At 34.7% G+C, this 22,160-nt stretch overlaps 1 protein-coding gene and 1 non-coding gene across 5 annotated transcripts in view; both read right to left on the reverse strand.

Moving 5' to 3' along the window:
* Positions 1-270: 270 nt before the first annotated feature.
* Positions 271-22,160, reverse strand: part of ABHD18 (abhydrolase domain containing 18) — a 35,129-nt gene continuing 13,239 nt past the window's right edge. Inside the window, exons 1-11 of one of the 4 annotated variants that reach the window (XM_032632141.1) lie at positions 21,007-21,091; positions 20,387-20,588; positions 19,337-19,415; positions 18,893-18,977; positions 17,289-17,316; positions 13,502-13,640; positions 11,290-11,379; positions 10,516-10,617; positions 6,186-6,564; positions 5,589-5,751; positions 271-2,667 (exon numbers count right to left, since the gene is read on the reverse strand). In XM_032632141.1, the coding sequence (XP_032488032.1) occupies positions 2,616-2,667; positions 5,589-5,751; positions 6,186-6,564; positions 10,516-10,617; positions 11,290-11,379; positions 13,502-13,640; positions 17,289-17,316; positions 18,893-18,977; positions 19,337-19,415; positions 20,387-20,481 (1,212 nt within the window). In that variant the 5' untranslated portion in view covers positions 20,482-20,588; positions 21,007-21,091 and the 3' untranslated portion in view covers positions 271-2,615. Of the gene's footprint in view, positions 2,668-4,365; positions 5,752-6,185; positions 6,565-10,515; positions 10,618-11,289; positions 11,380-13,501; positions 13,641-17,288; positions 17,317-18,892; positions 18,978-19,336; positions 19,416-20,386; positions 20,589-21,006; positions 21,108-22,160 lie in introns of those variants that run through there. The other 3 variants (XR_004349926.1, XM_032632139.1, XM_032632140.1) reach the window with 3 other exon arrangements.
* Positions 13,302-13,438, reverse strand: LOC116754832. The gene has a single exon (XR_004350169.1). It is a non-coding gene; the product is annotated as a small nucleolar RNA SNORA42/SNORA80 family (small nucleolar RNA).

Raw genomic sequence — 22,160 nt, forward strand, 5'->3', positions numbered from 1 at the left:
AATATCTAATAGTGAGTTACACAACATTTAGATTGGTCTGTCAGAATGCTGGTTTCCCTGACATCACACATTTTGGGGGGAAATTTGGCTCTTGTTGTAGATACTGAATACTGTTTTGCTAGAGACTCCTTTGCTTATATTTGCCTTACGTTGTTTGGGTCATAATATTACTAAGAAGGAACATACACTTAGTTCAAGTTTGGCTATATTAATCAAATGTGACATGGGTTTTCTGCGTTTAGAATAATACGTCTTGAACATAACAAGTAATTAATTTTTAAGACTTTTATTGTGAAGTAAAAAATATTTGGAAATTATTTTTAAAATTTCAGTTACAGAGTCAATAATTCAATAATCTTTATAAAAGAAAGCACCACCTTAAAATTTACATTCATAAGAAACAATCTAAAATGCATATGCTAAAATGATTTAATAGTACTTACAACATTATCAAATCATGAAATTCAGAAATGTTTTTTAACCACAGATCTAAGTCGGGGTGTCAGGCTCAGATGTCTTCAGGGCTCAGTGGGAAACACAAAGTAGTGAAGTAGTCTAATACAAGAGCTTGGAGTCTGGTGGATTATGGCAAACTGGGGAATGCATATCCAGTCTAAAGACTTCTCGAATTCAAAAATTTTGCTGGAGGTATTATGCACACTGAATAAAACAACTGTGGGACAAGCTGTCCTGTACTGATTGCCAGTTTGCAACTCTGGGCTAAATGAATTTCTAGCAATTTATGTACCCAATCTTCAAAATGGCAGACAGCACTTCTTTTGGTAGTTGTGTGCATATATTCTTAGAACATCTGGATAAGAGAAGAAATGTTAAAAACACCTCTTTCACATTTATTTGGGAGAAATTAGTTATGCCTAAGAATTAATTAAACTGAAATGAAATTTCATTCTTTTACCAATAGAAAGTTACATACCATAGTACATTATTGCTTAGTTGGAAATATTTATGTGAAAAATAAAGTACTGGTTTCACTAAAGCCATTGCTCAGAAAGCAATCACCTCACTAAATACATAAGAAAATACTTGTAATTCAGCTAACAACAAGGTTTACTTTATCTTTAAAGGGTATTTTGTTGGAGAACTTTAGTAGATTTCATACTTTTAGTGAAAAGTAAAGGTTCTAATCTGAACATGTAAAATTGCTATAGCTCAAATGGCTGTAACTATGTTTGTTTGTTATGTCAAAGTAGTTTTACAGAATTTACAACACTGTATGCCATCAGTGACTTCACATTAATCATTTAAAAATAGTTTTTAAAAATTAAGGTGATGGAGGCATTAGAGGGCCAAATAAAATCTCCTTTAAAAAGCTACAAAGGCATCTTACAATTCAAATATCCTTACTAGACTAGGAATACATATTTTAAAATAACCCACAGACAACACACATTTCAAAAAAATAAAACTCAAATATATTTTTTCTAAACCCCAAATATTTTCTACTTTTAAAAACATTTTAGTTCTTGGCTTGAGAAGTTTAACATAAAAAGAAAGCACCAGGAATTCCCTGGCGGTCCAGTGGTTAGGACTCTGCACTCTCGCTGAGGGCCCGGGTTCAATCCCTGGTTGGGGAACTAAGATCCCACAGGCCGTGCGGTGCAGCCAAAAAAGTTTAAAAGTAAAATAAAGTAAAAAGAAAGCACCAAGTGTAGCCATATAATATTTTTAAAAAGTACTAGTTATTATATCTTTTTCGTAAAATAAAGTTTATACGGACAGATCAATTTCATATGTGGCCATTAATTTCTGAAATTAAAAAACCAAAGCTGTTAAGTACTTGGCCTAAAGTTAGATGTTTAGCAAATTCAGAGTATGTATACAAGAAAATGTTAACAAACAGTTATTAATTAACGCAATAGGTCTTTCATTATTTCAGTGTTCATGAATTGAATCTTTTCAAGTAGCGGAAAAATGTTTGGCATTTTTTTCTAACCTAATATTTGGCAAAGTTTTAAAGTTTAGCCAAGTCTTATGCATCTTATCTGCATTCTCACATTCAATTTAATTATTAAAAGTACTTAAGTAGAAAGCAAAAAGGATTTTTTAGTATTCAAAGTTAAAACTGATTTTACACATGATAAGTATCCATGGCAGAAAATTAAAGTTGAAAATAAGATTATAAATTCACTGTGGATCCGTAAAAGAAATAAACATGTTTCTCGAATCAAATCAATAATAGAAATGTCATGTAAGGTCATATATACAATATAGGGTGACATATTACAAACTAAGTTGGACTTAGCAGTTCTTTAAAAACCAATAGGGTTTCTATGAATAAATTTGTTTTAAATTAATAAATTATTCATAAGTTAAAATGTAAAGTTTACATAAATAGTAACAACAGACTAGATATTGATTTTATGGGATTCCCACAAATAGTACAAAGTAGTTCAGCATTATTTCATCCAAATATTGGTTTACAATTATTCAAATGTATTTAAAGATTATAGTTGACTGATCTGTAACACTGAATTCCAGACCAAATTGACAGCAATTAGATATATAGTGCTGTCTGCTTGTTCTTCACATCATCAAAGGATCAAACTCCTTCCATAAGAAACATGATGGCTGCACTGGTTACATACGTGATCCCATTAGTTAGCGTATTTACGGAGGAAGCGTTCAAATGCATCATAGATGGCGCGCCTAAAATTAAATATGAAAGAAAAACTACAAGTAATTAGCAAAAAAAGGGGGACAGACAGTGTTTTTACTATAAGTTATTTCCAAATAACCCGTGTCTTGCAAGCTGACCTCCTCTCCAAATATCAATAGCTGTGGAAGAGGCAGGTACGTGAGGCTGAGTGTTTGGATCCATGTAACTTCACCATCACTGGAAAACTTCAAATGTACTTCCAACCGATGGTTCATAAATGCCATCTTGTCCCATGAAGCACTTTTTTGTGCCTTTAAATTTATATATGTATACATTTATGTATAAAATATGAAATGATAAAATGAAAAGGAACTGGTTTCTTTTTATTCTGTTACTTGTTGAAAATTAACTGGCTATAGAACTTTTCAAATGTAATATTCAATCTACTGCATAGGTTATGATATAGCAACTGAACTTAAAAGCCTTATAAAAGCCTTAGTTTCCGGGGCTTCCCTGGTGGCGCAATGGTTGAGAGTCCGCCTGCCGATGCAGGGAACACGGGTTCGTGCCCCGGTCCCGGAGGATCCCACATGCCGCGGAGCGGCTGGGACCGTGAGCTATGGCCGCTGAGCCTGCGCGTCCAGAGCCTGTGCTCCGCAACGGGAGAGGCCACAACAGTGAGAGGCCCGCGTACCGCAAAAAAAAAAAAAAAAAGCCTTTGTTTCCTACATTAACTCCACTAGGTATTGTAGTATTTTAACTGGAAAGGAAGAGTCAAACTCATCTGGCCCAGGTTCATAAGATATTATTTTTAAGGCTTATTTTTTTTCCCTATTGTCAAATACATTTTCATTGTAGAAAATTCAGAAAAAGGGAAAAAAGTCATAATCCCATCACTCTAAGATAGCTACATTTAATCTTTTCCTACAAGCTTTTTTAAAAAAATGCTTATGTCTGTATTTTCACCCAGTTTAAATGATAACAGATCATATTAATCCTGTGTTATACTTGTTTGACTAAGCATTTCCCCACATCCTTAAAAAGATATTAACTTTAAAACTGGCACCTGCTACAGACTGTGATTTCCAATTTGTTGGAAAGACAAAGCTTTGTATAATGTTTGTGTGTATTTGGCTCAAAAATCTATAAAATGAGGTCTAAGGTTGCAATCTGGGCTTGTGTACATGGTATGAGGAGCGTTAGTAAAGATATACATATGCATTTTAAATCATCTGAATAGTCTCTTATTCACTTGTATTATCAATCAGTTCTAAATAACTTAACCCAAATTATTAGAGCACATAAAGGATTGGTTTGTTTTATTTTTAAATCTGGGGAATGAAAAGCCTGAATTTGTAAAATTCTACTACTCCAATGTCATTTTTTTTTTTTTTTTTTGCGGTACGCAGGCCTCTCACTGTTGTGGCCTCTCCCGTTGCGTAGCACAGGCTCTGGACACGCAGGATCAGCGGCCATGGCTCACAGGCCCAGCCGCTCTGTAGCACGTGGGATCTTCCCGGACTGGGGCATGAACCCATGTCCCCTGCATCGGCAGGCAGACTCTCAACCACTGCGCCACCAGGGAAGCCCTAAACTTTGTTAGGTTTTGAAGTGACTAGTGGGGAGTAGGAGAGGCCAAATGGCTTAGCAGTTACTCCACCAGAGCATGTTATTTAATCTTTTTTGTTTCCTGTGTTTCTGTGTAAAGGTGATATTAAAAATAACATATGAAGCAATTGCTCTAGTACCTGGCACATGTTGATAGCTAACATTTATCTCTTTCTCAAATGAAGCCTTCAGATTAGCACTTATGAGTTTTTACTGCTGACTTCTATTCTTCCTAATGCCTCTCAGCCACACTCCCACGTAGATACATAAAAGAGTAAAAGAAATTTGACAACGATTTACTAAAACAAGCATGTGCGCTCCCTGCATTCACATGTATAACAGAACTTTAGACTCTTGAGCAACCCTAGCAACACTAAGTACTCACAATTTTCGTTTGTTTTTGTCTTAGTTTTGCTGTGCCAGAGGGTCACTTGAGTACTGGATAAGTAGTCTGCTCACTCACCAACTAACAGGGACTCAAATGCTTGATACATGAGTATTTTTTAAAAGATCATACTATAAAAAGAAAGGGTTACTATATTCTTGAGGACATTACAGACTTGGAGAATTAGACTGTACCTCAAAAAGGTGATATCTATAAACTGAACTACATAAGCAACAACATACAAAGAATTATTCCTTAGGTTAAAAAGAACTAAAACATGTCAAACATACAGCACACGCATTCTTCTATTATACCACTATCCAGCTGGCAGTTTTGGAACACTGCACAGGGCACTGGCCTAAGCACTTCGTGTGAACTAATTTAACCATTAATGATAAATATTCCAATGATACCTGTTACAATCAAATCTGAATAGAAGTAGAAATAAAACAGAATTATCAAAAAACTAGAATAATAGCAAAAAGTCTTTATAAATTTTATCAAATACCAGAGTCATACAAGGTTATTAAAAATAAAACCAGTATTTCACTTTTCTTTTAGGGTTCAATATTCACCTGCTACTGAAAAACACTGCTAGATTATTCCACAGATACTCAGGTCATTCTGAGAGAAGAACATCACAGTGGAGTGAAAAGTTCATGATGAGCTAAAGCGAGTTTTGCAAACGCTAATGTTCCTCCCTACACCCTAAAACACCTGGCTATTAATATTTCAAGAGGGTAAAACCACACAACAAAGCATGCCTATCATATGCTATTTCCTAGTTCTCTAGAAGGAAAAGAAAATAAAAAGACAAGATAGGAAACAGTATCACAGTGTGAGAATTGTGAGAGGCAGGAAGGAAATAAGAGGGCTAAAATGTATAATAAAAATACCCAATCTTTTTATTTGTTGAGCCAAAAAAGTCCCCAAAACAAACAACAAATAAATAGGCACCTGTTAGACCAATCATCTTACCTGAAGAGTCCTTGTTTAAAAAGATAAGCACTAATATGACCCCCTTCTAGATATCGGATTTCACAACCAGGCCAAATTTCTTGTAGACTTCGAACTCCTGTTCGTGGAATATAGGCATCTTCTTTGGCTTGAACCACTATGATGAGGCTTGGGTCAACTGGAACTAGGTACAGGATTTTTTTAAGATGTAACATATATACTTTTAAGAAGCTCTAAGAATTTTATATAAATACTAGTAATCATATTGGAAAATTAAATACACCATACAATGCAATAAGTAAAACATTTGCCGAACTAAAACTTCTGATTATTAAACTTCTGATTATTATTATCTAATACAAAATTGAGATGAATATTCTAAAGAAGATACAAAACCCAATGTTTTTAAAGAACTAATAAAATGATCTTAGATTTTCATGGATAAAATTTAAATATGATACATTTACATAACCAACTTATCTTAGAAAACACATTGTAGAGCCAACAATAAATATATTCTTGAAAATATGAAATTATCTTGTAAAGCATCCTTAAAAATATTTCATATATTTTACATATCATCAGCAAATATTCTCAATTTCATATAAAAATTAATACCTGAGAAATTTGCTACATGAGTACATTCATCCATAACTCCTTTCATAAATATTAAAGATTCTTTCTGAAGAGTGTTTCTTCTTTGTTCTTTACTGAGTAGGTGGTATGACTGAGGATTACAGCGTGTATAACTACTTTTGTTGGTTGAAAGTGTTTGATTGAAGCATCCCATCCTAGAGGTATCTTGCAACAAGAGTCCTTTTGATGTGGCACTGATAGATGTTTTACTAGATTTATGGCACTCAGCAGCTTTTTGGGACACAACTTGGTCCACCATATCTAAATTTAAAGTTCTAGAAACCAGGTTAAGGTTAGTTAGCTTGTCTGCACTGCTAGGGAAGTGTTTCAGGAACTCTTGTCCCATTTTGAAAGAATCTGTCTGATTATATGAAAGAAAAGAAAATGTCATTTAATATAAAATAGGATTTTATTTAACAACCTTGTTAAAACAGAGAAAAAACAAACATCCATCAGTGGATAAACAAAATGTAGTATATACATACAACAGATTATTATTCAGTCTTAAAAGGGAATGAAATTCTGACACATGCTACATCATGGATGAACTTTGAAGACATTATGCAAAATGAATAAGCCAGACACAAAAGGACAATATTGTATGATTCCATTTTTATGAGGCACCTAGAGTACTCAAATTCATACAGATAGAAAGTAGAATGGTAGTTGCCAGGGGATGGGAAGAGGGGTGAATAGAGTTTTGTTTAATGGGTACAGAGTTTCAGTTTAGGGAGATGAAAAAGTTCTGGAGATGGATGGTGGTGATGGCTGCACAACAATGTAAACATACTTAATACTACTGAACTGTACACTTAAAAATGGTTAAAATGGTAAATTTTATATTGTGTATATTTTACCATAATAAAAACAAAAAGAGAAAAGAGATGTCAAAACTTAACTGAGAATGAAGATAAATGATACTTTATTGCTGAATGTTTCTTACTAAATAGTAAAGACTATCATTTAGCCTGTGACATGTGTTTTGTTTTGTTTTGGCTGCACCTTGCAGCTTGCAGGATCTCAATTCCCTGACCAGGGATTGAACCTGGGTCCCCAGCAGTGGAAGCACGGAGTCCTAACCACTGGACCTCCAGGGAATTCCCGCCTGTGTCATGTTTTTTATTGCCAAAGTTTTGAAATCCATGATTTGCTTTAACCTTAGAACTTCTAAAATTCTTATGAGTGCATCCTGGCAGTAATACACCAGCTACCCCAAATCCCTTTCTCAGGCTGAACTAAGAAAAATTAAAAATTATCAAGGTTGGACATCCCTGGTGGTGCAATGGTTAAGAATCCACCTGCCAATGCAGGGGACATGGGTTCGAGCCCTGGTCTGGGAGGACTCCACATGCTGCAGAGCAACTAAGCCCGTGCGCCACCACAACTACTGAGCCTGTGCTCTAGAGACCAAGACCCACAACTACTGAGCCCGTGTGCTACAGCTACTGAAGCCCGTGCACCTAGAGCCCAAGCTCCCCAAAAGAGAAGCCACTGCAATGAGAAGCCCGTACACCACAGCAAACAGTAGCCCCCACTCGCCGCAACTAGAGAAAGCCCGCACACAGCAACGAAGACCCAATGCAGCCAAAAATAAATAAATTAAAAACAAAAAACTTATAAACATGTTCAATTTCACTTATCCTTAAGTAATTTTTTTTTGCTGAGGGATGCAGGATCTTAGTTCCATGACCAGGGATTGAACCCATGCCCCCTGCAGTAGAAGCGTGGAGTCCTAACTACTGGACGGCACCGCCAGGGAAGTCCCTACTTAAGTAAATTAAATAAAAACTATACCAAATTTCCCTGTCTGGTTGACCAAAAAACCATGTAAGTCTGATAACACACTGAATTTGTGAACTTATGGGGAAACAGACACACATGTTCCTGCTGGTAGTGTAAATTCACACAACTAGAATTAGACAAAATCTAAGATTACAACTGCTTATACCCTTCTACTCAGCAACAACATTTCTAGGAATTTGCACTTGTGAACTGATGTATGTACAATGCTACTCATTGCAGAACTGTTTGTTAATAGTGAAGGATGAGAAGCAACATAAATGCCCATCAACAGGATACTGGTTAATAAATCATGGCACATCTGTCCATATAATAGGCTGTTATGCAGCAGTGAAAAAGAAAAAGGAAACATTTGTGTATTGTCCATAAGAAAAGGGAAGAGAGAAAAGTTGAGATTTCTTTCAGTTTGAAAAATTCCTTGAAATACTAAATAATATAGTGGGTTATTTGTTGACAGAGATAGGACCTAGGCAAACTGGGAACAAGGGTAGGAATCGTTTTACTATATTTCTTTTTATGCTTTTTGATGCTTTAACTATATGACCATACAACCTATTTAAAAAATAAAAGAACGAAAAATGGGTTGAAGGCAAGGGAAAACAAACAAACCACAACAACCTGGTTAGCAGAACAAATCACTAAAGCTATCCAGATCACAGAAATATAAAAAGGAAGGAAAGGAAGTTTAGTAACATCAGGAAATGGAAGATCAAAGCATCCTAGAATTATTCAGAGCAGTACATCAACAAATTTAATTTCTTTTGATTGGGAAAACACAGTTTTTAAAATAAAAAAAAAGGAAGCTGGCTTGATATTTCTTGAATATTCATAACTGTGAACTAGTTCTAACTAAGACAAAAGCACTCTTGTATACAATCACCAAGAGTCACAGAGAGAAAGGGCTGGAGAAGAATACACTGTCATTTCAGACAGCCAAAATTTATGAACCTCCCTTAAAAAATGCATGTTAGGTTTTCTCATAAGCTCTCAAATATAAGTATCTTTCTGATTATATGTATAGTGGGACACAGGAACTAGCTAACAGGGAGAGCTATTTTGTAATAAAGTTCTTAGGCAAGTAATTAACTGCCCTTTGAGGCTCCGCAAAATAGACCTATTTTACAAAAGTGAGCCCCACCCCGCCTCCCTTCCCCCTCCCCCTTCCCCTCCCCCCACCGCCCCCCCCCGCGCCCCGCCCCCCCACCGCCTCCTCCCTCTCCCCCTTCCCCGACCAAGCTGCACTGCAGGCTGGATCTTCTTCCAGACCAGGGGTCAAACCCGTGCGCCTGCAGTGGGCATGCAGAGTCCTAACCTCTGGACTGCCAGAGAAGTCCCCTACAAGAGTGAGTTTTATTTTGATGGAATTACAAATAAAAAGTCCTCGTTGATAGTAGAAAGAGTATTTTTCCCTGAGGTTTCTTGAGGTTCTCTGTAACTTTTAAACTGAATGTGCAAAATTTAAAAATTCATGAAAAGAAAAAAACATTTCTGAAAAGAATTGGTCACCTTAGGAGAATAATAGAGAACCAACTCATTTCCCTGATAATTGGTAAATTAAGGTATATGTAATGAACTATGAGGTAACCAAATAATTGATAAGGGAAGTGGCTTTTTTTAAAATCAAAGTATTCCAATTAATAAATGAAAAAAGAGTATAGAATTAGAGTATCAGCATTTTGCAACACTCAATATAATAGACACAGACATTAAGCATCAACAGCTGCTTACACCACAAAATGAGTAGCCAGACATTATCTGCTTCCTATACTCTTACTAAACTGAGTTTAATCAAGCCTCTAGACCTAGTTGCCAATTTGCAGGCAAAAATGCTAAAGTGTACCAAATGAATGCAAACAAAAATCTAGACTGTGAGAAACTCTACAGGTAAATAGCCCAAGTTCTTCAATAGATAAATTATAAGGAAAAGAAAAGGATGAAAGGGAACTTATAGATTAAAAGACACTTAAAAGACCCATAAAATAAAAGAACTGAAGTGTCCAGGGATGCATATTTGACAGAAGGAAGTAATCACTATAAAAATCAGGATAATGATAACTAAATAGTAGGGGGAGAAAGGTCTTCTGATTAGGACACATGAAAGTGGTTTGTAGGTTGGGTGCTAAGTTCTGAGCTGGGTGGTCAAGTTCTATTCAAATGTGTTAGCCATTTAATAAATGTAGTAAGCTATGCACTTGCTTTGCATGATTTTCTATATTTTATTTTTAAATGAAGAATTTTATTAAGTAAAAAATAGTACGGCTTTTTAAAAATCTGCAATTCAGGGAATTCCCTGGCAGTCCAGTGGTTAGGACTCCGTGCTCTCATTGCTGAGGGCTGGGTTCAATCCCTGGCTGGGGAACTAAAATCTCACAAGTCATGTGGAGCGGTCACAAAAAAAAAGTTATATATGTTAAAAAACCAAAACAAAACTGCAATTCTTTTTAAAAATCTGAATCATTAAACATGATCAACATTTCCCCCACAATGTTCTGCAGAAGTTAAAAATACTTACTCCACAATATTCAAGCATGTGAATAATTTCTTCTTCATAAACTGTCTGTGTATAATACTGCTTTTCTAGCTCCCTCCAATTAATCGATTTACTTAGCACGCCCTGAAATAACAAACTAAATTAAGATCAAATCACACGTATAAAGCATGTTGTCCAATAGTTTTTATTATTATTACTGTGCAGAAAAAATTAACAAAGCAGACTTGAGATTTCCTATCTTTAAACAAGCCTGCTTGTGAGGTTGGCCCTTGCCTAGAGTCTGGTAACTTGACTAGTAAACAGTTCTTTACCCTGATATAAAACTTCCAAAATGATAAAGTGGGTCACTGTGCCTAAACTGCTTATACAAACAATGTAGTTTCTACTGAACACCTGATTTCCTTCTGGAATTTAGTACATGCTAGGCAGAGGGTGCCTAAGCGACTGACCCCTGATATAAACCCTGGACTCCTAGGCTCAAATGAGCTTCACGGATGGACAACACTTTGCATATATTGTCATAACTCATTGCTGAGGGAATTAAATACAACATGAGAGACTCCACTGGAAGTTTATGCCTGGTTTCCTCTGGACTTTGCCTTGTGTGCCTTTTCCCTTGATTGATTTTGTAGTGTATCATTTTGCTGCAATAAGTTTTAGTTGTGAGTACAGCTATATACTGAGTCCTGCGATTCCTTCCAGTGAATCACCAAGCCTGGGGGTGATTTTGGAACTCTACAAACAATTACCGTTAATTATATATAATTATCTAAACATTAATTGCAATTAAATTACCGTAGTGAAGACCCCAGATGCTGTGGACCAAGACAGACATGGAATCAGTGGCATGGGCTTAGGCCAGCTGGATACTGCTAAGGAAGCCATCTGTAACATGATTACAGAGAGATTCAGTTTAAAGTTTACATTCACCAAAATGAAAAATATTTAATATTAAGAAGTACTTTGTATAGTAGCTGATGAGATAAGACATGAACACAAAGTCTCTTAAACACTCATGAGAATGTCTAGCAAACTCTCCAAATTCCCCAAACCATAAAACTCAACAATGACATATAACTGCCCCCTAAAAAAGCAATAAAATGTATTAGGAAATTTTAAGTACCTTAAGACCCATCACAGAAAGCTACTTTCTACTGATAAATATAGAGCAAACATGCTGGGATGTAGATGCTGGGCAGTAGGCTAAGCACACTCATTATGTAAGTGACCTGCTCAGAGCAAAATCTCAACCATAAAATCTCAGGCTTTCGAGGTTGACTGAAAGATGTCAAGAATTTGGTGAACTACAAAGCAGAGTATAACTGATATAAACTGATATAAGATGATGTAATATGTTTAGAGAAGGGAAATGTTATTTTTGGCTAGAGGAATCAGAGAAGGCTTCATGAAATGGTTGAGTCTTTTAGGTGAAATGAGAGATGGGGTGTGGTCTTCCATATAAAGGAGACAGTATAATCAAAGGCAAAATGGTGAGAAACACAGGGTCTGGTAGGGAAACAAGCCAATATATTTCAGTTACGCTGGTCAGTAGGGCACATGTGACCAATGGGGGGTAGGGGAGATAGGTAGGGCTAGGAAGATCGATCAGGATCAGATTAGAGGTCGCTTTGTTCTGTAGATAATGGGGGATTAATAAAGAGACCTGAGCAAAGGAGTGTTATTGTCAAGTGATTCAATGAAGCTAAATAGTATTTTATAACATTGATTAGAGAGGGGGAGATTTGAGGTAGGGAAACCAGTTTATAGGTAGTAGTCCAGCTGACAGTTATAACACCCCGACCTAGGTCATAACAATGGAAACACTACTAGTTAGGAAAAGAAATCCTTTCCCACTCTTTAGTTTCATTGTCTTTAGTTGTTTTGAATTTGAGTTTTTGAAGCTAATCTTATTAGTTTCACTCTTTGGTAGTTGTTTTGAATTTGAGTAAGGTTTTACACTTAATTTTATAATTCAAATGACTTACACAATATATATATTTTAATGTACTGTATGACTAATATGTCCAGAAAATGAACCAGAGCATGTTCCTGGCCCTCACTGAATCAATTGCTTTATAGAGAAAACAGACTGCTAGACAAGTAATCACAGTAAAATGAAATAAGTACGTGTTATTGAGAAACGAAGTATAGTCTGGGATAAGGCTGGGAATCTGGAAGAGTTTCTCACAGGAAGTAAGCTCTAATCTGGAAGCGGGAGGACAAGCTCTTATTTGGCCAGGTGAAAGGGAATGAGGGGGCACTAGATGGGTGCCAGCAACTGGCATTGCTAGTGTCCAGTTCAATAGCAAAACCTGTGGAAGGTTTTAGGCAGGAGAGAGCAGAGATCAGATTTAGGAAGACCACTCTAGTTAACAGTGTGGAGAAAAAGCCTTAAGAATAAGGTTAAGGAGTGAAAAGACTAGACAGAGAAACCAATTAGGGGCTGTTTTAGTACACTCTAGAAAGCAAAGGTAAAACAGGTTGATGGAGAGAAGAGATAAAGGGAAAGTGTTTTCCAAATTAGTTATCTTCACCAATTTAACAGCAAAATAAGGCATTTATAGTTGACACTTGAAGTTAAGTTTATAATCAACTTTTAATAAAATATTAAATCTAACACCTGAGATATAGCTGTGGAGTAAGTAGTATAATCAGTGTTTACATGAATCATACAAAAAATATCGTTACTTCATAATTGGAATGAAAATTTAGAATCTGTTTCTGCTTTTACCAAAACTAAAATTAATTCTATACCTAAAGTGAATTTTTAAATAAATAGATTCCCTAGATCTTCCCCCCACCTCCCACACTGTACAACCCCTTTCAGTGCTCACAGCCCACAGGTAAGGAGACTGGGCAATGGTTCAAGGCTGCAATTTTCTCTGGCATGCGTACACTATGAGACTCCCACAGAGGAGGATGTGCCATAAATCCATTACCTTGCTTGATTCCCTAGATTTTATTAACATAACCACAATTAAATATCAGTTAAAATGAAAATGCTTACGTGTCCTCCCATGGATATTCCGGTCATTCCTAGAGGTCCATAACCCTCCCTCTCTAGCCAGTGCAAGAGAGCTGCAGATTCTAAAACAAGAGCTCCTCCCATCACAAAAAGATCAGACACGTTTTTTAAGCTGGACCTTCTAGCCTCACAAAACAAAAGAGAAAATTATTTATTTTATGTATTTACATTATAATATATGCAAATTTACAACAGGCAGCCAGAATACATGTTTTTCCTTTAAAGGACCAGATAGCTAAGTAAAACAATGGAATAAATGGATGGAATTGGAATGCTGCTAACATTGTTCTGCATATTAATCACCTAAAACTTATTTTTTAAAAAAGCTGTATCTAGGGACTTCTCTGGTGGTACAGTGGTTAAGAATCTGCCTGCCAATGCAGGGGACATGGGTTCGAGCCCTGGTCCAGGAAGATCCCACATGCTGCGGAGCAACTAAACCCATGCGCCACAACTACTGAGCCTGTGCTCTAGAGCCCGTGAGCCACAACTACTGAAGCCTGCGTGCCTAGAGCCTGTGCTCCACAAGAGAAGCCACCGCAATGAGAAGCCCACACACCACAACGAAGAGTAGCCCCCGCTCGCTGCAACTAGAGAAAGCCTGCGCACAGCAAGGAAGACCCAACGCAGCCAAAAATAAATTAAAAAAAAAAAAAGCTGTATCTGCTCTACAACATATAATTTTCCTTGAGTTTCAACTACCAAACTATTTTGAAGTCCAGAAAAGAATGTCTTATTTACTTGATATAACTTAAAACTGTTAAAATATGTATGAGAAAATAATATTTCTATACTGTCAATTTTTCATTAAATTACCGTGATTGATATAAGGAAAATTTATAGTTGTCCCTTCTAAGAAAAAAATAATTACAATAGAACATAAAGCACATTTTTTTAAAGCAGAGTAAAATAATTCACCTAATACTAGGCATTTTTCACAGAACTAGAGCAAAATTTTTTTTAATTTATATGGAAACACAAAAGACCCCAAATAGCTAAAGCAATCTTGAGAAAGACAAATGGAGCTGGAGGAAGCAGACTCCAGCTGATTCCTGTAGTATACTGTAGCTATACTACAAAGCTACAGTAATCAAAACAGTATGGTACTGGCACAAAAACAGAAATATAGATCAATGGAATAGGATAGAAAGTCCAGAAATAAACTCATGCACCTATGGTCATTTAATCTATGACAAGGGAGGCAAGAATATACAATGGAGAAAAGACAGTCTCTTCAATAAGTGGTGCTGGAAAAACTGGACAGCTACATGTAAAAGAATGAAATTAGAACATTCTCTAACACCATACACCAAAATAAACTCAAAATGGATTAAAGACCTAAATGTAAGACCTAAATGTAAGACTAAAGGTACTATAAAACTCTTGGAGGAAAACATAGGCAGAACACTCTGACATAAATCACAGCAATATCTTTTTCTATCATCTCCTAGAGTAATGGAAATAAAAACAAAAATAAACAAATGGGACCTAATTAAACTCAAAAGCTTTTCCACAGCAAAGGAAACCATAAACAAAACAAAAAGACAACCCACAGAATGGGAGATAATATTTGCAAACAAAGCAACTGACAAGGGATTAATCTCCAGAATACACAAACGGCTCTTACAGCTCTGTGTCAAAAAAACAAACAACCCAATCAAAAAATGGGCAAAAGATCTAAATAGTCATTCCTCCAAAGAAGACATACAGATGGCCAAAAAGCACATGATAAGATGCTCAACATCACTAATAATTAGAAAAATGCAAATCAAATCTGCAGTGAGGTATCACCTCGCACCAGTCAGAATGGCCATCAGCAAAAAGTCTACAAACAATAAATGCTGGAGAGGGTGTGGAGAAAAGGGAACCCACCTACACTGTTGGTGGGAATGTAAATTGGTACAACCTCTATGGAGAACAGTATGGAGGTTCCTTAAAAAACTTAAAATAGAACTACCATATGATCCAGCAATTCCACTCCTGGGCATATCCAGAGAAAACCATAATCTGAAAGGATACATACACCCCAATGTTCACTGCAGCACTATTTACAATAGCTAAGACATGGAAGCAACCTAAATGTCCATCAACAGAGGAGTGGATAAAGAAGATGTGGTATATCTATCTATCTATCTATACAATGGAATATTACTCAGCCATAAAAATGAAATAATGCCATTTGGAGCAACATGGATGGACCTCAAGATTATCATACTAAGTGAAGTAAGTCATACCGAGAAAGACAAATAGCATATGGTATCAATCATATGTGGAATCTAATTTAAAAAAAGATACAAATAAACTTATTTACAAAACAGAAACAGACTTACAGATATCAAAAACACACTTACAGTTACCAAAGTGGAAATGTGGCGGGAGGGATAAATCAGGAGCTTGCGATGAACATACACATACTACTATATATAAGATAGATAACCGGGACTTCCCTGGTGGTTCAGTGGTTAAGAATCAGCCTGCCAGGGCTTCCGTGGTGGCGTAGAGGTTAAGAATCCACCTGCCAATGCAGGGGACACAGGTTTGAGCCCTGGTCTGGGAAGATCCCACATGCCACGGAGCAACTAGGCCCGTGTGCCACAACTACTGAGCCTGCACTCTAGAGCCCACGAGCCTAGAGCCCGTGCTCTGCAACAAGAGAAGCCACCGCAATGAGAAGCCCGTGTACTGCAACGAAGAGCAGCCCCCACTTGCCACAACTAGAGAAAGCCCATGTGCAGCAACGAAGACCCAACACAGCCAAAAATAAAAAAATAAATAAATTTAAATTAAGAAAAAAAGATAGATAACCAACAAGGACTTACTGTATAGCACAGCAAACTCTACTCAATATTCTGTGATAACCTATGTGAGAAGAGAATCTAAAAAATAGTGAATAGATGTATTTGTATAACTGACTCACTTTGCTGTACAGCAGAAACTAACACAATGTTGTAAATCAATTATACTCAAATAAAATTAAAATCTTAATAAAAGAAACAAGGCAACAACAACAAAAAATAAAATAAATAGCAATGTAAAAGAATTCAAATAATACTAGGTTCATGTATTACTGAAATCTTAAATGTTGCTTATTTTCACAAAATACATAATTTATGAATATAATGTTAGAACATTTTTATAATACATGTTTTGATTAATTTAAATACACACCAATTCAATTGAAACTTTCTGTTTTAGAAACTGATTTTACATAAGTACATTTCTTTATAAGAAGCACTTAAATATATATTTTTAGAATCCAGAACTATTCTTATATAATTATAAAAAATATGATTTTATTACTAAAGTGACCAAGTTACAATCTATTTTTTTAAGTCTTTATTGAATTTGTTACAATATTGCTTCTGTTTTATGTTTTGTTTTGTTTTCTTTTGTTTTTGGCTGCGAGGCATGTGGGATCTTAGCTCCTTGACCAGGGATGGAACCCACACCCCCTGCATTGGAAGGCAAAGTCTTAACCACTGAACTGCCAGGGAAGTCCCTATAATCTATTTTTTTTAATTTAATTCACATAAAGACATACATAGTTAGCTCCTATATGAAACCTTGCCAAAGTGTACAAAAATTCATTTTGTCAATGGTTATTTATTATACAACCATGTAGAATAATTATATGCAAAGATCCAGGTACCACAAGAATGCAAGGGGCCCAGAATTCTGTTTTTCAGAAAAAATGGTTAGGCTATCAAAAATTTTAAGATGGCTGAAAATTCAGTATAAAGACTGGAAAATGAAGATAACACATACTTACATTTGGTCCTTGGGTTTTCTGCAGCCATTTAAGAATGTGGGTCAAAGAGAAAGTTTTTAAATAATTAAACACACTGTGTCTCAAAACACATTAACTTAAGCAAAATAGTTAAACTTGAAGACAATTTAATGCTGAAATAACTATTTTCCAAATAGGCTGTTTAGGAGTTCTCAGGTTTTTCAACTTAATTATTTTTCTTTTTTTAAAAAGCTTCATTGAGACATAATCACATACCATACAATTCACCCATCTAAAGTGTACAATTCAATATTTTTAGTAATTCAGCAGGGTTGTGTAATCCCCAACTTAATTTTAAAATGAAGTTCATTGGTTTCTTTTTTCACTTATAAAAAAATCTAGAAAATTCAGAAAATCATGTTAGAAGAAAAACTATTTTATCTACAGACAACCATATTAATATTTTTTGTATTTCTTTCCAAAATTTTCCCTTAGGCACAGTTTCTAAATAGAAAATAATGGATTTTCTATTTTAGGTTTTTTGCATACCTATGCCATACCATAGAGTTTTATATCCTCTTTTTGCATTATAAATACTTTCCATTCATTACTGTAAACTTTTAAAATAATAACTGTTAAAATTTACTGCATCCTTATTATTTACCAGTATTAACTATTCTAATACTCTGAATAACCTAAGAGATTATTCCCATTTACCAAGGAAAAGTTGAGGTACTAAAAGGTTAACTAACAGGTTCAAGGTCATACAGGTAGTAAAGTAATAAACATAACACAACCAACTGTACAACATTCCAATGCTATGAACCACAATTTACTTAACCATTTTTCTATTGTTAGACATTTAAGCTATTTCTAATGTTTTACTATTATAAGTTATAAGCTATTAAATATATTTCCTCTTTTCTATCATTTTCCCTTTTCTTAATATTTTATCCTTAGAATAAACTTCCCAGAATCAAAATGTCAAGGGATGTGAGATTTTTTTTTTTTTTTTTTTTTTGGGATGTGAGATTTTTAAAGGTTTCTGATGCATATAGTAAAAATGCTTTCCCAAAGGGTTGAACTGATTTTCACAGTCATCAGTAATAACAGTGCCCATTTCACAATAGCCTTATGACTACTGTGTTTTATTTTTTAAATCTTTTGTAACTGCTCTTTTAACTTTACATTTCTCTTATTACCAGCAACGCTGAACATTTCTTTATATCTGCGCATCAGTTTCATTTCTTCTTCTGGGAATAGTCTGACATAATCTTGAAAATTAAGTTAAGAACTGTTCTAAACCTCAACTGATACTTAAATGTAAATGTATTTAAAACATGAGGGTTTCCTTAATAAGTCAAACACTTGACTTATTAATATTAAAATCCAGTATAAATCTCAAAAGAAACAGAAGAGTGGTTTATCTTCATTATACAACAGAAGCAAAATCCTTAAATTGCCTTTTAAAAAGGCATGAAACAATTTTTCACTTCTTTTCATTCTTGCTCCTTAATTCTTAAGCATTTTCTGAACTGACTAAATTTAACTGGTTTAGAAAAGCTGGTTACTATCATTCCTTTTGATGACTAAATCTATAAATAAATAAATAAGAGAAAAGATTTCTAGGTATCACAAAAGGATATAATAAGGGTTTTCTAACAGCAAAGAAGCCATTCGGGCTTCTTTAATCATAGGACGAGCCATTAGTGTTCGTCGTCTCCAGTAATGCTGAGGAAAGAAAAGATGATGTACTTAAAGAATATAATAAATAAATTAGGAGTGTGGGATTAACACATACACACTACTATATATAAAATAGGTAAACAACAAGGACCTGCTGTATAGCATCGGGAACTCTACTCAATATTCTGTAATAACCTATATGGGAAAAGAATCTACAAAAGAATGGGTATATGTACATGTATAACTGAATCAGTTTGCTGTACACCTGAAACTAACACAATATTGTAAATCAACTGTAGTCTAATATAAAATTAAAATTAAATTAAATTAAAAAATATAATAACCACATCTGTTAAGGAGAGTAACAACAAATTAGGAATTAAGATGTTATTATAAAGTCTTACATGATCTCCTGTTCCAGCAAGATGAATGCATACGGGTCTATATTTGCTGTTCCATTCTTTAGGCACAATAAATTGGAACCTATTTAAAATAAAAGACATCAGTGAAACTAAAAGCCTTTTAATACAAACTTTGAATTCTTAAAAGTTTCATAATTAAATTATTTGGGAGAAAAGGTCATTCAGAATTTTGACATTCAAACTGTAATTGACTTGCTGTTTTCCATGTCCTGTTGGATGAAAGTACAGGTGCTTTATGGCATGATTATTCATCTATAAATTCTACTTCAATAGATATTAGCAATGTAGAATTGTGTATTTAAAATACCATGATCATTTAGTAGTTTAAAAAAATCTGAGTTTTCAGGCACTGATGAATTTTCATTATCATTTATTTATTAAAATGCATTAAAATTCTGTTATAATGGTTATGGGAATGTAATAAACATAAACGTATGTTTTGGTAGAAAAAAACTGTAATTGACTGATTAAACTAATGTTTGCCCAACTGGCAACAAAGATACTGTAAATTTGCTTGGTGTAATGGTATTAAAAATTCAATTACAATATAAGCACAGAATTTATTGCAATCATTTTTACCTTATTCAATACCACAACTTTATATATGAATAAAGAAATTTTCTTATTTTTTTTTTTGAAATTTTCTTATTTTTAAGGACATCAATATATATGATTAAGTCCTAGAAAAATAATTCTTTAGATAGCTCCACTTCTCCTTGTAGGAATAATGCTTGGCTGTACAAGCTGTTCATATCAATAATATAGTTCATGTTATCTTTTTTTCAACTTGGAGTGTATAACAGGATTTGATTTATTAAAACTTTTATGTTTGGAGGTAAAAGCAAACCACAGCAGAAAAAAACATAGTCTTCTCTATTTCTCATCTTCTTATCGTAGTATCTTGGTCCTCTCATTTAATGTTTTTTCCTATATGACTTCTTTTTTTATCATTGTAGTAAAATGTATATAACATAAAATTTACCATTTTTACCATTTTTAAGTGTACAGTTCAGTGACATTAAGTACACTTACATTGTTATGCAATCACTACCACCATCCATCTTCAGAACTTTTTTATCTTCCCAAACTGATTTACTTCTCCTTTCAATTTCCTTAGCAGTTGACATTTTGGAATTATTATCACAGTAGAACACTGCACTCTGCCAGCTCAAGGTTTGACCTTAGGCGGTTGTGTTCTCAGGCAACATAAACCTGAATTCTGAGCTTACTTTGCCTGGGCAAGGGAAAATATCACTACTTATCTATTGTCAATAAATTGTTGAATAGAACATAGACAAGAAAATTTAGGATGGTTTAATGATTATATCTGTTTTGTGCTCATGAAAACTAACTCTTAATTTTCAGTCTCATAATCAAAACTACCAACGTTAACAACTCTGCTTCATTTAGCATTCCCAGCACTGTCTTGCTTCTTGAAATTTTGAAGATTAAGCTGATAACAACTTAAGTTCAAATGTATACTAAAGCTCTGTATTTTTACTCCGTCCCACCCCACATTTAATGGAAAAATGCTAAATAATTACTGCAATTAATAATAAGTAATTTGAAATAACATGGCATTGATATTATTGTAATTGTATAAGTGAATGTAAACAACCTACTACTTTAACTTTCTGAATAAAAATACTTACCTTGCAATAACAGATTCAACTGGCATGATATCAGGCACATAGTGGGCCATGGGGGAAACAAAGTGTCCATCTAGGATCTTACAGTCTGACTGCTCTTCAATCTAAAAAAAAGCAAAACCAAGATGCATACACAAGGACAGTGGTATCTAGGTCTATCATAGATGTTTTCTGTTTAGAAGTTCCATTCAATTGTAACTTTTTTTAGTGCCTACTAAGTATCCTTTTGCCCCATTCTGCTTTCTAAAGGCTCCTACACACACTTCATTTCCTTCTATGTTCTCTACTTGAGTCTACTTGGGAAAACAAACTATAAGTAAACCTTATTTGTACAATGACATACAATAACAAAATAAAAGATTTGTTACAAGAATTCAACAATATAAATATAAAAACAATTTACAAACAAATTATAATTTACCACAATCAAATAAGGGTTGACATTATATATGTTAGAATGGCTTGTTTTCAGGTAACCTATTGATGAAATGAGTCACGTCAACACATTAAATAAGGAGAAATGTGATAGTTACATATGTAGCAAAGGCATTTACTAATATTCAACACCTAAGTTTTTTTTTCCACCTCAAATAGTTATTTTTTTAAATAAAAAAATCTTTATCAGGCCAATAGTCAAAATTAAACTAGCAGTAAAGCATCACATATTTTCATTAAAACCAGAAACAAAAAACTGTATTTTTAGAAGCTAAATATATCAACCTCTTTAAAAAACACAAATACTGGGGCTTCCCTGGTGGCGCAGTGGTTGAGAGTCCGCCTGCCGATGCAGGGGACACGAGTTCGTGCCCTGGTCCGGGAAGATCCCACATGCCGCGGAGCGGCTAGGCCCGTGAGCCATGGCCGCTGAGCCTGCGCGTCCGGAGCCTGTGCTCCGCAACGGGAGAGGCCACAACATTGAGAGGCCCGCATAACGCAAAAAAAAAAAAAAAAAAAAAAAAAAAAACACAAATACTAACCAGTTGTTTCAGCATCATTTATTAAATAATCCACACTTTCTTTGCAAATGACTTAAAATACTACTTTATCATGAAGTAACTTTCCATAAATTTTTTGTAAAATTATTTTTTGGAAAATAATTTTACAAATTATTTTCAATCATTTATCAGGTCTCATTAGCATATCATTTATTTCTAAAC

The sequence above is a fragment of the Phocoena sinus genome, chromosome 5 (genome assembly GCF_008692025.1).
Source record: "Phocoena sinus isolate mPhoSin1 chromosome 5, mPhoSin1.pri, whole genome shotgun sequence".
Lineage (NCBI taxonomy): Eukaryota > Metazoa > Chordata > Mammalia > Artiodactyla > Phocoenidae > Phocoena > Phocoena sinus.